Raw genomic sequence first — 16,225 nt, 5'->3', positions numbered from 1 at the left:
AGGTGATCTTTCCGGCCGCGGAGCTCTGATGCGGGCGCATCAGCGCGCGCCCGCATCAGGGCTTCCCATAGCCCACAGTGAAGCAAGTGGCCAGAGCCGCTTCCTTTACTGTGTGAACTGACAGGTCTTTCTGTGGACGAAATTCGCTGAATTCCGGCCGCAGAAAACTGACATGTCATGGGATGTGTGGTATGGGATCTCGGCCGGAGCGCATACGATGTGTGTACGCTCCGGCCGGGATCCCATTGAAAATAAGGCTATGTTCCACCCCTAAAAACAACGGCCGTAGTTCTGCGGCAAGAACTACGGCCGTAGTTTTACATAGTGTGAACCGAGCCAGGCTGTACAGATTACCCCCATAAAGGGGTTATCGGGATATGCAAAACAATAGCTGTATGGTTGCAAGTATTTAAAAAAACAATAAGGAAACAATACTTATTTCATCTGCGCTCCCCTGGTGTCTTACTATGGGTATCCCTCAAGAATAGCCCGCCTCCACTTTTGAGGCCACTTCTGACGTGGCCAGTGACTGGCTGAGGGGGCTGTTATCCCCGAGAGAAGTCTGTCTCAGAAGTGGAGGCAGAATTGTCTCAGGGGACACCAGGAGGAGCGTGGAGAGGTAAGTATAGCTTGTTTTTTTACATACATGCAACACTATAGCTATTGTTTTTATACCCGGATAACCCCTTTAACCTAGTAAAATCACCATACCGATGGTAAATATTCATTTTGCTTTTATGAAGCCTAAATACATTTTACTTACTTTATCTCCTTTCATTTAAAGATGTATCAAACTCGTACAACATAGTTTGATAAAATTACATAAATAAATAAAATAAAAAGCCCTGAACTGACAAGTTGAAGCTAAAAAATGAGCAGGGAAAAAATGAAGACAGCTGGAATCTCATGATAATAAAGAGCACAGCTGTGTTCCATTTTTGTGTGTGTTCATTTTTATTTTGTTTCTCTATATCCTAGGCCACAGTAATATTAACCCATTAAGGACTAAGTACCCTAATGACCTTTTTTTTTTTTTCATTAAAAAAAAATTATATATTTTTTTGTCTTACCACCATAGCCTGTTTACTTTTTTTTATACCTACATGTCTATATGATACTTTTTTTTCTTTTTTCTAAAACAATATATTTTAGTGTCATAGTGTTGACAAATTTCTCATGCCAAAAAATACAGTCATCGACCACATTTTTGTATATACTAAAAAAATAATAAATGCGTTTTCATACATTTTTTATAATGGCAGTCAATGGAAAAACGGATGCACATAAAACTGTTTTCTGCAACAAATGAATAAAAAAATGAATTGCAAAAACGCAGTGTGAACCCAGCCTTACCTAGACATGTAGATATCACAATTTGGCTCTTGTCAAGGTCTCTGCTCACATTCCTGCTTCCAACAAAATTAACTTTAAGCACTGACCGTTCTCCTGCTGCTCGATATATCTTCTTTCTCGACAGGTGTATCATCTGTTAGTCAAGATAATAGATTATCTGATTGACAAATGTATGCTGTCTGTTTCGCTGTTCAGGGTTTTTTTTAGCAATCTTTTACAGTGTCAAAGAACAAAAAAAATTGAGCTGCTGACCTGTTCCTAAAAGAAAAGCAAATGTATTTTTTGGCCAAGAGCATGCTGACGTTTTTTTGGCCTGATGCAATAATTGGCATTGGTTTCTGTATCAGTGAGCAGGACTAGTGCAAGTAATTAAAGTAACCGCTCCAGCAATTCCTGGATCTATTCTAAACAACTGCAGAGAACACAAAGAACAAGTGTCTGTCATTTATCTTGTGATAAAGAGACCTGGTCAGGGATACTGTAATATACACTTCCCTTCCTCTCCAGGTGCACTCTTAGATTTATCTTTGCTGAGGCAGGTGTATTGCAGGTGCCAGCTCTCAGAGATTACTTTGTATGGCTATAATGAGTCTTTCATTAAAGAAATCTTATTAATAATGCATTTTTCTGATGTTATTGTACTTGGTTATGCCAGATGATATCTATTGGTTTAATTGCTATGGCTGTAAAGAACTAAGTAAGAGTTTCATGAGAATCTTAAAGAGGTTTTCCCATCTCAGCTGACTTAGTGAATCTTGGAAGGGAGGATACTCTACGTTAAACATTTTTACAACTAGAGTAAATTTGAAATTCTATTGAGATGCTGCTCTTTTCATCCCCTTGTTCATTGTCTAGGTTACTGACCACCTCTCTGCTGCAAAAGTAGTGGTCTGGCTGATCTATCAGAGTGGTTATCGGTAACCTAGAAAACGAGCTGTCAACAAAGGGAGGAAAAGAGCAACATATCAGGATATCAGTCAACTTTACTAAATAAATCTTTGATAGAAAAAGTTCCTTCCCATCTTCAAATCTGGCAATCAGAATAACGTAGGCCCCATTCACACTACGGAATCGGCGCCGAGATTCTGTGCGGAAACCCCCCTGCGCGGATTTGGCACTGAATCCTGTGTTTGAATGGGAGGGCTCACATGCCTCCACTCTTCACGCCTCTCTGCCTAAAGAATTGATGTGTCAATTCTTTTAGCGGAGAGGCGCGGAGAGCAGAGGCGCACGAGTCCTTCCATTCATAGAGAATGAAGGCAGGGTTTGGCGCTGAGTTCGCGCAGGAGGTTCTACATGGAATCTCTGTACCGATTCCGTAGTGTGAACAGGGCCTAAATCCTTAAATTAACGACTCTTCTCCAGAATCGGATTAAGAACTGTACACAATATTCCATGTGTGTACAAAGCAATGGAAAATGTGAGGGAGATTTATCAAGCTTTCTTATAGGAGGAATTTCCTTTGTTGGCCATAGCAACCAATCAGAATACAGCTTTTAAGTATTAATGATCACTGGTAAAATGAAAGCTTAGCTGTGGTTGGCTGCTATGGGCAACAAAACACATTCTCACTGTATGACTGTTTGATAAATTTCCTTGTGTTCTCGTCATGTGCATGATGCTCATGTCTTTGCATTGGCAGAAGCTACCTGACATTGGTTTCAGCACTAAGGTATTCCAGGAAGAATGTGAACTTCCCCTCTATCTACAGGATAGGGGAAAAGTAGGAGATTTGGGGGGGAAGGGTCCGACCTCCATACCCCCTGCGGATCTCCATATCGGGCCCCTGGATTCTTTATTAGGAACAGAGCCGTGGGTAAGGCGCGTGTCATTCTTATAGGGCCAACGGAAAGAGCCGAGTACAGCGCTCTTCTAGCGTACTCGGCTCTTTCTGATGCTCCATAGATATGAATAGAGCTGTGGGTCACGCACCGTACCTGCGTTTTTTTTTTTAATAATAGAGCCAGTGGGACACAATAGGGAGATTGGCAGGAGGTATAAAGTTCAGACCCCCCCCCCCCCAATCTTCTACTTTTCTCTTATCCAGTGAATAGGAGAAAAGTTCAGTTTTCCTTTAAAGGGGAACTCAGGGCAGCCTTGTTAAAAAAATAAAAAAAAAACTTCTAAACAGTGCAAGGTACAGTACTTGCCTATGTTTCCCCCTGACACCCTTGTGGTTTTAAAGTAGTCCCGCTCCTCTGATGCCCTTTTCTGCCTGCTCCATCTCTCTTGTTTTTTTTTTTCCCCTGCACTGCTAACAGACTACATTTTCCAGTAGTATTTGCGGTACACACTCAAAGCTTCCTGTTTCTCCCACATATGCCCCTCCATGGGTCTCTAGTCAGCACCCCTCACACTCTCCGCCCATGCCCCCCTGTTTTCCACTCCCCTCATGTCTGCTTTTTTAGTCAACAAGCAAACTTAATGTGAGCTGGAGATCACATGGTGTCCGTCTCCTGCGGAGGAAGGGGCAGAGCAGAGGGAGCAGAAGACAGCTCTGCACAGAGGACAGTTTTCTTTACTTCCTAGATGTTATTCAACTACCAGTGCACCAGAATTGTGCAGACACAGCAATACATTACATAGAGACATCTATATAACTTTTTTTTGTTAAGGTTAGGTTCACACACAGTATTTCCATCAGTGTTTTGGTCTGTCTTTTATCAATCAAAACCAGGAGTGGGTTGAAACTGGGCAATATTTTTCATTAGATTATGCCCTGTCAGTTCCACTTCTGGTCTTGGTTGAAAAAAGACTGATGGAAATACTGTGTGTGAGCATAGCCCAAGGGTTCCTTCACATGTACTGCATTAAATTCTTGCCATGAGTTTCATGATGAAATCTGCTGTGATACTTGGTAAGGCCCATCTGCGATGCTGCATTCTCCCTTCGGATTTTCATTCAGCTGTGAGGAAATAGTGAGCGCCATAATTAACTACTTATTTGCTGGGCTAGTAAAGATAATAAATGGCAAATGCTTAACTGTCCGCATTCCCCAGTATGCTCCTGCTTTAGTCTCCTGATTCTGGCTCACTGACTGCCTGCTCAGTCAATCACTACACTATTGCACCTTAGCCAGCGATTGGTTGAGTGAGCCGAAACTAGGGGACTAAAACAGAAACGCAGGCAGGTAAGCATTTGCCGTTTATAATTTTTACCAAATCGGCAGGTACGTAGTTAAATATGGCTTTCAGTACAGGGCCAATAAAACTCTGGCCAAACAGGACAGGCTCTGGCCAAACAACTCCTATCATGTGCAACTTGTTTAGGTACTAAGTGTATGTTCACACTAAGGAATCGGTTAGGAATTGGAGAGGAAAGTTTTCTGCTCCAAATTTCCTCTTCTTCAGCTTTGGCAGAATATGCATGGAATGCAGACCAAATTTAAAAACCCAATGGCTTCTATGTGATTTCTCTAGTGGAATCCACCCAAAGAATTCTATGCATAAATTCCACCATGTGAACATCAGAACGGAAATCCCATTGAACACAAGCATGGATTCAGCTTGAAATTCCTCACCTATTCCTTATCGTGAACATAACCTAGACTAGCAGTCTTACTAGCCTGTGTAGCTACCATCCAACACCTTGCCAACTGGCTGCTTACTCCTTACATTTCTCAGTGTTAAAGTAAATCTGGACCCGCAATCTGCCCCCCACAAACCGCTTGTACCTTTAAATAGCTGCTTTTATTCAAAGATCTGTACTGGGGTCCATTGGGCAGGTGATGCAGTTATTGCCTAAAAAACTACTTTTAAACTTGTGGCCCTGTGTAAAATTGGCATGGCCTAGAGTGTCTATGCCTTAGGCTTACACCACCCCCTGTGTCCCTCCTCCGCGCCCTCTTCATAATAAGAAATGGTCCAGGCAGGACTTCTCCTATTCATCACTTGTCTGAACACTGCACATGTACCTTGATGATCCAGCACATGTGCACCACTTAGACAAGTGATGAATAGAAAACAGCCTGCCCATGGGCATTCCTAATGATGAAGAGAGCAGAAAGGAGGGACGGAGGGGTGGTGCAGGCCTGGGGCACACACACTAAGCCACGCCAATTTGACACAGAGCATCAAGTTTAAAAGAAGTCTTTTAGGACAATAACTGCGTCACCTGCCGAATGGACCCAAGGACAGATTTTGGATTAAAAGCAGCTGTACGAAGGGGGCAGATTGTGGGTACAGAGCGACTTTAAGCTATTCTAGGCACTTATTGGCTATATAGAGACCACTACCAAGGGAAATGTAGTATTCAATTGAATGAACAACTTCATGATTCATGATGTCAACAAAACACATTCTTACTGTATGACTAATAAATTTCCTTGTGTTCTCGTCATGTGCATGATGCTCATGTCTTCGCATTGGCAGCAAATTCATGATGTAAAGTCTGCAAAGGCACAAGCTACTCTTTGCAGCACTTCTCTGCCATGGTATACTAAGTAGCAAGTGTATACCCTAAAAGACACATGTAAAGTGGTTTTGAAGGCCGGACATAAAATATTTTTAGTTGTGTGAAGCCTCCGTTGGGTGGCTTTATTACTGTCGATATGACTGTATTAGGGAAAGGAGGAATTTGTAACTTCTGTAATAACAAAAAGACAAGTTTCAAATTCTGTAAAAAAAAAATAAAAATAAAAATCATCTGAGAATTTTGGACCTAAAATGGAAATGGTGGTATAAAGTTTTATAAGCTTTACCATAAGTACAATAAGTAGCAATAACACTTACTTCCTTTCCTTTAATAGGCTGTTATGAAAGAATTTTTGTTTTCTTGATCCCACAACATGACCTTTCTGGTTGACCTCTATAACAATAAGTCTAAACTGCATCTGAATTAAGCGGAAATGGAACATTTCTTATCTTTAGAAAAAAAGTACATGGATTTTTCCCGGATGCCACTGGAATACCACTTTTTGTGTAATTGAAGCTCTTTGAAATGCTTGTCCGCTCACTGCAGCAGGCCTGGTCATGCTTGGGAATTCTGTGATTAAGATCTAAACACAGAAGGAAAAGCACATTATGACTAACGTCCTGTCTTTGAACTACACAGCTTGGCAGTACAGCAAAATACCTATTCAGAACAGAATTGGTTTCCAAAATGTTTTAGAAAATTGTCGCAATATTCAGCAGAATCACAGCAGTCATTGTTCTAGGAAAATAAAGCTAATAACATTGTCTCAGTGCTTATAGGGCATATAGTACAGCTCCATATTAAAACTTTCAGTTTTGTAATTATTCTTTGAAAATTCCTTGAAATTTGTTGATGGGTATTTGTTAACCAGGCCATTTCTTGCCATCAAACATAAGACAAAAGATTACAGGTAGTCTATGTGTGGAGATCTAGCAGTGTCATCCACATTACCAGTTACAGAATGTAGTACGGCTAAAATAGGAAAGAATGGCGCACCTAATGGTGAATAGTCTCTTGTAAAATGCCTGCATTAACACAATGCATTTCAAGGTCTATGGACTCCTCTTTTAGGCTGGGTTCACACTACGTATATTTCTGTCAGTATTGTGGTCCTCATATTGCAACCAAAACCAGGAGTGGATTGAAAACACAGAAAGGCTCTGTTCATACAATGTTGAAATTGAGTGGCCGCCATATAACAGTAAATAACGGCCATTATTTCAATACAACAGCCGTTGTTTTAAAATACCAGCAAATATTTGCCATTAAATGATGGCCATCCACTCAATTTCAACATTGTGTGAACAGATCCTTTCTGTGTTTTTAATCCACTCCTGGTTTTAGTTGCAATATGAGGACCACAATACTGACTGTCTAAAGTCGCTAGACAGCATGCAAGACAACATTATCACATAAAGAGAAAGGTCCACGGCTCAATAAAAAAATTCACATGCTTTATTTCATATTCCATAACCCGCCTTTTGTATACTGCGTCTAGATATGTGCGTCCCATACGGTATGAACTATAGGAATGGCGTGTGATTATCAACAAGTATTCCTAATGGTGCGTTTACACAGAGAGATTTATCTGACAGAGGGTGGGTTCATACTGAGGAGTTCTCGTGGATAATGTCAGCGGAATTCCGCTGTCTGTGAGCACGGCCGCACGCCTTTCCGCTGGCTCCATAGACACCATTCTATGGGCCGGCGTATTCCGCTATCCACCGAAAGAAGTGACATGTCACTTCTTTCGCTGAATAGCGGAATACGCCGGCCCATAGAATGGTGTCTATGGAGCCGGCATAAAGACGCGCAGACGTGCGCACGGACAGACAACGGAATTCCACGGACATTATCCGCGAGAATTTCTCAGTATGAACCCACCCATATTTCTGAAGCCAAAGCTAGGAAAGGTTTGGAAGGAGGAGAAATTTCAGGCTTTCCTTTAACCCCTTCCCGTCAGTACCATGTATATATACGTTCCTGCTGCACATACCCCATGCAGTAGGAATGTATGTATACGTTCCTGACTACAGGGGCTTTTTCTGAGCAGGAGAGCTGCAGAGAGAGAGCGATCCCACTCACATCTATGTCCGGGGCCTGGAGGTAATGAGTCAGCTGCGATCCCGTAGCCGACTCTCATTAACCCCTTAAATGCCATAATCTACAGCGATCACGCCGTTTAAGGTGCTCAGTGACAGATCAAGCATCTGTCACCGAGTGCTCCTTACCTAAAGCTCCTTACCTCTGTCCTGTCGGATCGGCGATCCATGTGTTGAGTCTGCTCTCAGGCAGGCTCTATACATAGATCGCTGATAACACTGATCTATGCTATGCTATGGCATAGCATAGATCAGTTTATGCAATCTGATGATTGCATATTTCACAGTGATAAAAGAATTTTGAAAAAAGGTAATAAAACAGTTTTGTAAAAGTATTAAAAAAAACCCTTATAAACCCCCTTCCAATAAAATTTTAAAAGACCCCCTTGCCCATTATAAAAATAAAAATAAATAAACATATTACATATTGTAGCATGCGGAATTGTCCGATCTATTACAATATAACATTATTGTTATCGCACGGTGAGCGGCGTAAACTGAAAAAAAAAAAACGCACCAGGATTGCTGATTTTATTAAATTATATATCACAAAAAAATTTATAAAAAGCAATCAAAATTTTTCTGTTACACCAATATGATATGAATAAAAACTAAAGATCATGGCACAAAAAATGGCACCCCAACCAGCCCTGTAGGTGGAAAAATAAAAGCGCTAGGGCTCTTAGAAGATGGGGAGGAACATTGCATTAATCTGACCCGGACTTTTATGCATCAAAGGGCTCTGTCTTGAAGGGGTTAAAACCAGTTTTTGTTTAGAGTCTGCCCTAGGCTTTGGCTTCAAAAACATGTCAGATAAATCTTTGTGTAAATGCACCATAAGAATGCTCATTCCACTATAGCCATAAAAGGGCCAGCGATCAGCAGACAGGTGAGCAAAAACCTGCTCGTTTGCTGACGGGATCTATTGGGCGGTCATATAAATTATTGCTATCGGTTATGGTTATGTTTACACAGAGAGATTTATCTGACAGATTTTTGAAGCCAAAGCCAGGAATGGACTTAAAAAGAGGTTAGATCCCTGTCTTTCCTTTATAACCTGTTCTCTGTTTATAGTCTGTATCTGGCTTTGGCCTCAGAGATCTGTCAGATAAATCTCTCTGTGTATACAGGGGATGTGCGGACAATACCAATGGCTGCACTTACGACACAGCAACCTGGCTGCGCGCGACTGCATAATGCGCCATGTAAAAGGACCCTTACTATAATAACATGGGCCCTGTTCTGTGAATACTTATCACTTCTCTGTCTCCTTCAGTATCTCCTTATCGGACACTTATTAATTGCAGCAAAGAAATACGTTTAACCCTTTCATTGCCTGCACAGTAACACAAAATGGTAGGCATTAAAATTTGATACAGTATTTGTATGGAAATCATAAGACCTATGTGTACATATGTGGTGAGCTTTCTTCAGGTACTACAGTTTCCTCCCAAGGTCCAAAAGCAGCCTGCTAGGCTAATTGACTTCCTATGAAATTATCCCTAGTGTATATAGGTAAGGAAGTGTAATCGTAAACTAATAAAGGGCAAGGACTCCTGTGGAAGAGGACAAGGTTCACACAATGCCTCGGCATATATTCGTGCTATATAAATAAACTAAGCAATTAAAGTTTTCAGTAGGAACCAATGAGTTAGTGTCTGATCTTGAAACATGGCGGGGCATAGACTGTGGGTATGTTCTCCGAGGTTTCATATGAAACATGAGCGTCCCCAATGATGATTAGAAATGAGAGTCATTAGGTTTAAGCCATTAATCAGTCAGTGGTTTGTTCATGGTATAGATGTCATTTTGGGTTATTGGCAGTCTATGAAGGCTAAGCTTCAGATGCCAGAATCCCCAGCATTTCACAGAACAACGTATTATCTTGGCAAGCAATCGTCAGCCTTTCACAGAACATATGTTTCCAAGATTACCGCAATCCTAATGACAGAACATGCCTCAGCTTCTGTTTTCTTTACTGAATTGTCTTTCGGTAAATATCTAGCAAATGTTCGTATTTTATTAGGAAACACCTCATCTCATATCATGGCATGGGGCAATGTGGTGGATGGGAAACCTTTTCTAAACAATTGATATTTGTTACAGAATTATGACTAGAGACTCCCTTGAGTGACTGTTAATGTTATAGCTATTAGATGGCCTCATTGGCATGATGTCTAATAAAGGAGAAAAATTGGTTATATTGCTGCTTTGCTAAAGTAATTAATATTCTGACATCATAGCACTGTGCCCTGTGAAGTTTTTAAAGGGGTTACCCAGGATAAGAAAAAATAGTCTGTCATTATTATCCATAGATTGGGTCTGGTGTTGCTGCTTAGTCTCCTTTTGTCATGATTTTACCCAATTAGGTAATCTAACGTAAGGCGCTATAGTTGTGTTTATTTTAATAATAGTCTATAGATGACAGATACATATGGTATCCATAATAAGTGGGAAAATTATAGTTCCTTCATAGCAAATGGTTAAAACAATGTTTGTTATGAGAAATGATACATTGATGTATTAAAGGAAAACTATCCCTATAGAGCAGGGGCACTGGGGATGAAGATAATTTTCTTACCTTGATCCCCAGCACCATTTCCAGGAACTTTGTAGTCTATTATATATGGAAATGAGGTGGTTTGATGCACTGGGGGCAGGACTACCACCCTCAGTGTACTGATCCATCCCTACCCTTCTAATGAATATTGGGGTGGTGCTCTGCAGTGACGTCACTTTGATGCTCCTCACTGAAGAGCGCCAGATGAATATCCATTAGTAGGGGCAGGCTGGCTGCGGTGGATTGGTACATCATTGAGGGTTGTAGTCCTGCCCTCAGTGCATCAAACTGCCTCATTTATATATTTATTAAATTACAAAGTTCCTGAAACCTGCGCTAAGTATGAAGGTAAGAAAATTAGCTTCATCCTCAGCACTCTGTGCACTATAGGGACATATCAGTAGGTTAGATTCTTATAACCTGTTGATAGTTTCCATTTATATAAAATAGGATATTGATTGGCTTCATCTACTACAAGTGACTTAACCCCTTCCTACACAAGGACGTTCCAGCACGTCCTCCGGTGGGTGCAGGAGTTAAAAGAGGGCTTATGCGGGGGACCGCAGGCGTTAGCAGCTTCAGCGGCTTTAAAGCTGACAGCTGCATTTAAATGGCTATAAACAAGCCATTCTTGGTGTCTAGTCATAGGATTGCCCCCTCATGATGTAATCGCTGAGGGATGATCCCTGCTTCTTACCCAGCTTGGCCTCAGCATATTGCAACATTGATCCCAGCTTGGTGCTTGATTGCTCTGGGTTCCAGCAGCCTATTGCAATCAAGCTCAGATCTAATTGTTCAATGCTGTATATGCATACAGAATCAATCTAAGCGGATACATGAAATCCCCCCAAAAGGTAAAAAAGTGCTTTTTCTTTTTTAATTTCACTGCTCAAATAATTTCTTCCGGTTTCGCAGCATATTTTATGGAAAAATTAAGTCTGTTATTGCAAAGTACAATTGGTTTCACAAAAAATAAGGGCTCATGTGGGTCTGTAAGTGAAAAAATGCAAGGCATTTTAAATAAGAGGAAAAAACAAAAGTGCTAAAACGAAAAGTAAAGGACACTCTTCTGATTTTTACAAATTTTAAATGAATTTTACATTTTAAAGCATGTAATTCTATGACTTTAATTGTGCAGTCTCAGGCCAACCTTTTGACCGGAATTGCCTGATGTGATGTGAATTGGAAAAGCAGCATGGCCAATTCTAGGTGGTAAGATAAAAAAAAAAATATGGCATTAGGTTGCTCTGCATGACCTCTCTTTTGTAGCAGAGTATTAAGACTAAGACTATTTTTCTTTATGACAGAATACAGGAAATTTAACCCCTCGTTTATTGTTTTAGATGGTAATGATCAGTAAGGCAACTTTTGAATTAGAAGATAAGGTTGCAATTGACTTTGCAAACAGGTCGGACCAGGAGGCAGTGGTCAAGAGGCCAACCATGGCCTTGTTGTAGGGAAACATTAAGGTCATCTTGAGTATTAAACCGTTTCTACAGTGTCTCTCCTACTGTTGTGAGCACGCTTTAATTATTACAGACTGGCATGATTAGAAAATGTTTCTTTAACATCTCGTTTCAGATTTTCAGTAAGATATTCTGTTTTGCTTTGCTTTTTATAACTGCTGAGGCTGTTTCTGCAACTTGTTTTAACATAAATATCCATAAAATTACTGTTTGTCTCAGAAATAAACTATTTTTTCCCAAGTAATTCAATAGGAATAGATCTGTCAGTTCAAATGTAGTTTCATTTTCATGCCTATAATTATTCAAATGCAAGGGCCTTTTTTTAAACACTTTTTTTTTTTTTAAATTATCTTCTAACTTAAAAAAGGCTGATTTACAAATTTCAACATAGAACAAAAAACAGCTTAAAGAATGTTTGAAAATTGTTCAAACAAAGCAAAAAAGTTCCAAAACAAAATTACAATTGGAAATAAAAATTTCTTAAAGTTTGAGTCTCATATTGCCTTTAAAATGGAAGTTGTTTGACGGATAAAATAAGTCTAAAAAAAATACTGTGTGTACACAGACCGCGGCTTTGTTTACACACCATAAAATAAAGGTAAAATTCAACCATAATTGTGAGGTTTAAATATGACCACATTTAAAGTGAATCTGTACCAGTTGGTACCCACCCCCAAACTGCCAATATTCTTTTGTACCTGTCATCAGGCGTCAGTGTTTCTCTTGGGGCCGGTAGTTTGGCGAAAATCAGGTTTTATTCTGGGTGTCACGATGAGTCAATAAGGCCTGCAATTGATTATGACCATCCAAATAATGAACATGCTCATTATTTACCACAGCTTTTGCAAAAAAGGCCAGTTCACACAATGTTTTATTTTTACTCAAAATCACGGATGTATTAAGCTTTTATTTTACTGTGTTTGAACATAGCCTTAAAATGACCCCAGAATTTTGCAGTCTTAGCCAAGAATGACTGACTGGCAGGGTAAGCATGTCTCTAACAGACTCTTGGGGATTTGTGCTATACAAGGAATAAATGTGACATGACTTTTTTTTAAATATCCTTGCAGCTGTTGTTTACTTTTAAGATACTTTTTTTCTGTTTCTATGACCAGTTTTTGGTGACAGATAAAAAGACATCGAGCATCTGTTGCTATTTTTTTTACTTCTAATTAAAGACTGTATTACTTGACTGTCAACTTTTTAGGTTGCATGGTGCTCCTATTGTTAGCTTCCTTGCCTTTTTCCCAATTCCCTTTTTATATGCTTTGAAAACAGAGTGAAATACATAACTATGAGTTGTAGTTATGAAAACTGATAAAGCCAGACATGTTGCTTTTTAAATGAAAAGTGTTTTGTCATGACATCCTTGGCGTCCATAAACATCAGGTTAAAGTCGCCAAATTGACAAGTTTTTGTTTGTTTTTTTTTACTTTATTTCAAACATTTTGAGCTGTTTCACTGTTTATTTATTTTTTAGTATTAAGAGTTTTTTTTTCTTAAAGGGAATGTGTCATCAGAGAATGACTCATTGTTTAAATAATATTTTTATGTTAAAAATATTTTGAAAGCGTTTTTGGTAATTTTTTTCAATTTTTCTATCTATATTATAGAATAATCCTGATAGTTTGCAGTTTTCATTCTCACCAGTGAGGCTAAAACTAAGCTGAGACTTTTTGTTCTGTTTGTAGTAATAAGAGGAGGCTGCTGAAAAGGGATCTGCGTAGCATTGTAGCGACATGTGACACCAGTAGATAGTGGAGAAAATAACAGCCCTCTTCAAAGGTCAGAGAGCATGCCCAGTGATGCCCAGAGTCTGTTTGTTGTCGTCTATGACCATGAGTCTTGCTGTAAAGCATGTCACTAAATACTGTTAAAAAAAGGCCAGGCAAGATAGCAGCCCCCATAACAGTGAATAAAAGTGAAATAGAAACAGATTGGAATAAAAAAAATTGTTTATTTCTGATGAATAAAAGTGAAATAGAAACAGATTGGAACAAAATCTGACTCTAATCAGCGAAAGAAAATTTTGGTGACATGTTCCCTTTAACCTTTATATTTATTATTTAAAGTTTTTGGTTTTTTTTACTTTTTTAATGATCACCTTTTTATGGCGGTCACTAGGGGGACTTATTCTAGGCCACTGATGCCTTTTCAAGGGAGGCCTAGAGTAAGGTGTTTCAGATCTCCCGTGCTGTGATTGAGGGAGCTCATCTGTCAGTATGACAGCCAGGCCCCTCTGTATCTACATGGCAGCTTTACATTAACTGGATTTACTGAGAAGCAAGTAGCAAGTGCATCTCAATAAATCTATTGCGGGGCATGGGGACAGGGTGCATCTCAATAAATCCCCCTCATACCCCTCATTTTCAGAAAGTGTATTAGAAGACATTGAGTTATTAAACAGGGGTCTTTTGTTCAGGATTCTTATCTACTATCCTGAACAGAGAAGGTTACCGATTCTGGAAGATCCCTTATATTTGTTCATTATATGAAGAGGCCACAAATCCTACTAAATCAAGCAAAAAGGCCTGTCATACTACCAAAACCTTTGCTAGTGCCGAGCTAAGCATAGACTTTAGCTACAATTTACACTTTCTCTATAGCATGAATTGTAAGAAGTGCACTATTGCCGGACGGCTATGCCCCCTGTCCGGTCCACTTTACCTTATTGTCCAGCCCTTGGCAAAAATGGTGCATTAGACAAAGACTGTGTTAAATTCACCTAATGGTGATTGTTATTTAGTAGAGACTTTATAAATATTTCTCAAAATTTAAACCACCTTAAATATTGTCATTGTGTTTTGATGTGATAATGCCTGCAACTGAGGGCTGACTGTATTGTATGTGTTTAGTGTAAACTCTGGTTTTTCGTTCATCCTTGTTGATTTTCTGCTTTAGATGTCTGTATACCGTGTAGCTATAGAGACTTCTGAAGATGTCATTATATTCTTCTACACATACAGTAGGGTGAGTGTGTGTGGCTGTATAACAATAGGATCCATATGTTTGTTGTCTTTCCAGGAAAATGTTGATGGGATAATTTAAAACGTACTGTATTTTCCCATCCACTGCATAAATCAGGAAAAGACATTGAACACGTGTTGGGTATATAATCCGTTAGTTCCTTTTAAGAAACTGACAAATAGATTTAAACCCAAAGCAGTCACAACTTACTTTAAGCATCTCTGTTGTAGGAGGTAACTTTCCAGGATAAACTATTATATGTGTACAACTATTTCTGCCCATTATGTCACTTGAATATGCTATTTTTCATCAGCTTTCCTCTCAGGCTCTATCTCCAAGTTGAAAAAGAGCCATTTTTCTCTCATAGGATAGATTACAAAGTTCCTTATATTTACGGTACTATTAATTTACGCAGTTTGTTAAAAATACAGAGCTCACTTAAAGGGGTTGGCCACTTTATCGTAAAATAGTTTAGTGTACAGTATTAGTAAGTGTAGTCAGGTTTGGTGATAAATGATTAGGTTTATAAGGCGTTGGTTCCTTCAAGGTACTCTTGTTACTTAACATACTCCAAAACATACAATTATTATATTTTTATTTTTTGAATTTAGATTGGAAGAAAATAAAGTGCAGTGTGTATTGCCAGCTTACTATTATAACAGTGTTAATCAATTTTTTGACATTTCAACATTTGTTTCTTTGTAGGAAAACAGTTGAAGATGCAAGGATTCTTGAGACATTGTTATGTCTTAATAGCTGAAGAAGGAGACAAAAATTCCTGTACCCAAAATTAAGAAAGTGATGTTCCATTGGAAACCCCTGCCATGGATAGATTGCAGTACATCACCATGGACCTCAGAGATATGCTGAGGACAATCAGGATGAAAGCCAAGTATGGTCTCTTTCTAGTCTTAGTAGTGGTTCTGGTCATCATTGAGAAAGAAAACAAGATCATCTCAAAGTAAGAGAGTGGGAAAAAGTTTAGGTAATGAACAGAAATTGTAAAGATACAGGAATGTTTCCTAACCCCTAACTGTTTACTCTACTTTACAACCACAGACTGTACTTTTTAAGGCTATGTTCACACTGTGTATATTTCAGTCAGTATTGCAACCAAAACCAGGAGTGGATTAAAAACACAGAAAGGATCTGTTCACACAATGTTGAAATTGAGTGGATGGCTGCCATATAATGGCAAATATTTGCTGTTATTTTAGAACAACGGCTGTTATATTGAAATAATGGCAGTTATTTACTGTTATATGGCGGCCATCCACTCAATTTCAACATTGTGTGAACAGATCCTTTCAGTGTTTTTAATCCACTCCTGGTTTTGGTTGCAATACTGACTGAAATATACATAT

General features: G+C 39.2%; 1 protein-coding gene across 3 annotated transcripts in view; it reads left to right on the top strand.

Annotated features, from left to right (window-relative positions):
- CHST3 (carbohydrate sulfotransferase 3) overlaps positions 1–16,225 on the top strand; it is a 90,373-nt gene that overhangs the window by 70,369 nt on the left and 3,779 nt on the right. For 2 of the 3 annotated variants that reach the window (XM_069980622.1, XM_069980621.1), the window contains one exon: positions 15,567–15,822. In XM_069980622.1, the coding sequence (XP_069836723.1) occupies positions 15,686–15,822 (137 nt within the window). In that variant the 5' untranslated portion in view covers positions 15,567–15,685. Of the gene's footprint in view, positions 1–15,566; positions 15,847–16,225 lie in introns of those variants that run through there. The other variant, XM_069980625.1, reaches the window with a different exon arrangement.

This window comes from Dendropsophus ebraccatus, chromosome 8 (genome assembly GCF_027789765.1).
Source record: "Dendropsophus ebraccatus isolate aDenEbr1 chromosome 8, aDenEbr1.pat, whole genome shotgun sequence".
Lineage (NCBI taxonomy): Eukaryota > Metazoa > Chordata > Amphibia > Anura > Hylidae > Dendropsophus > Dendropsophus ebraccatus.
This window is presented reverse-complemented; position numbering and strand designations above follow the sequence as displayed.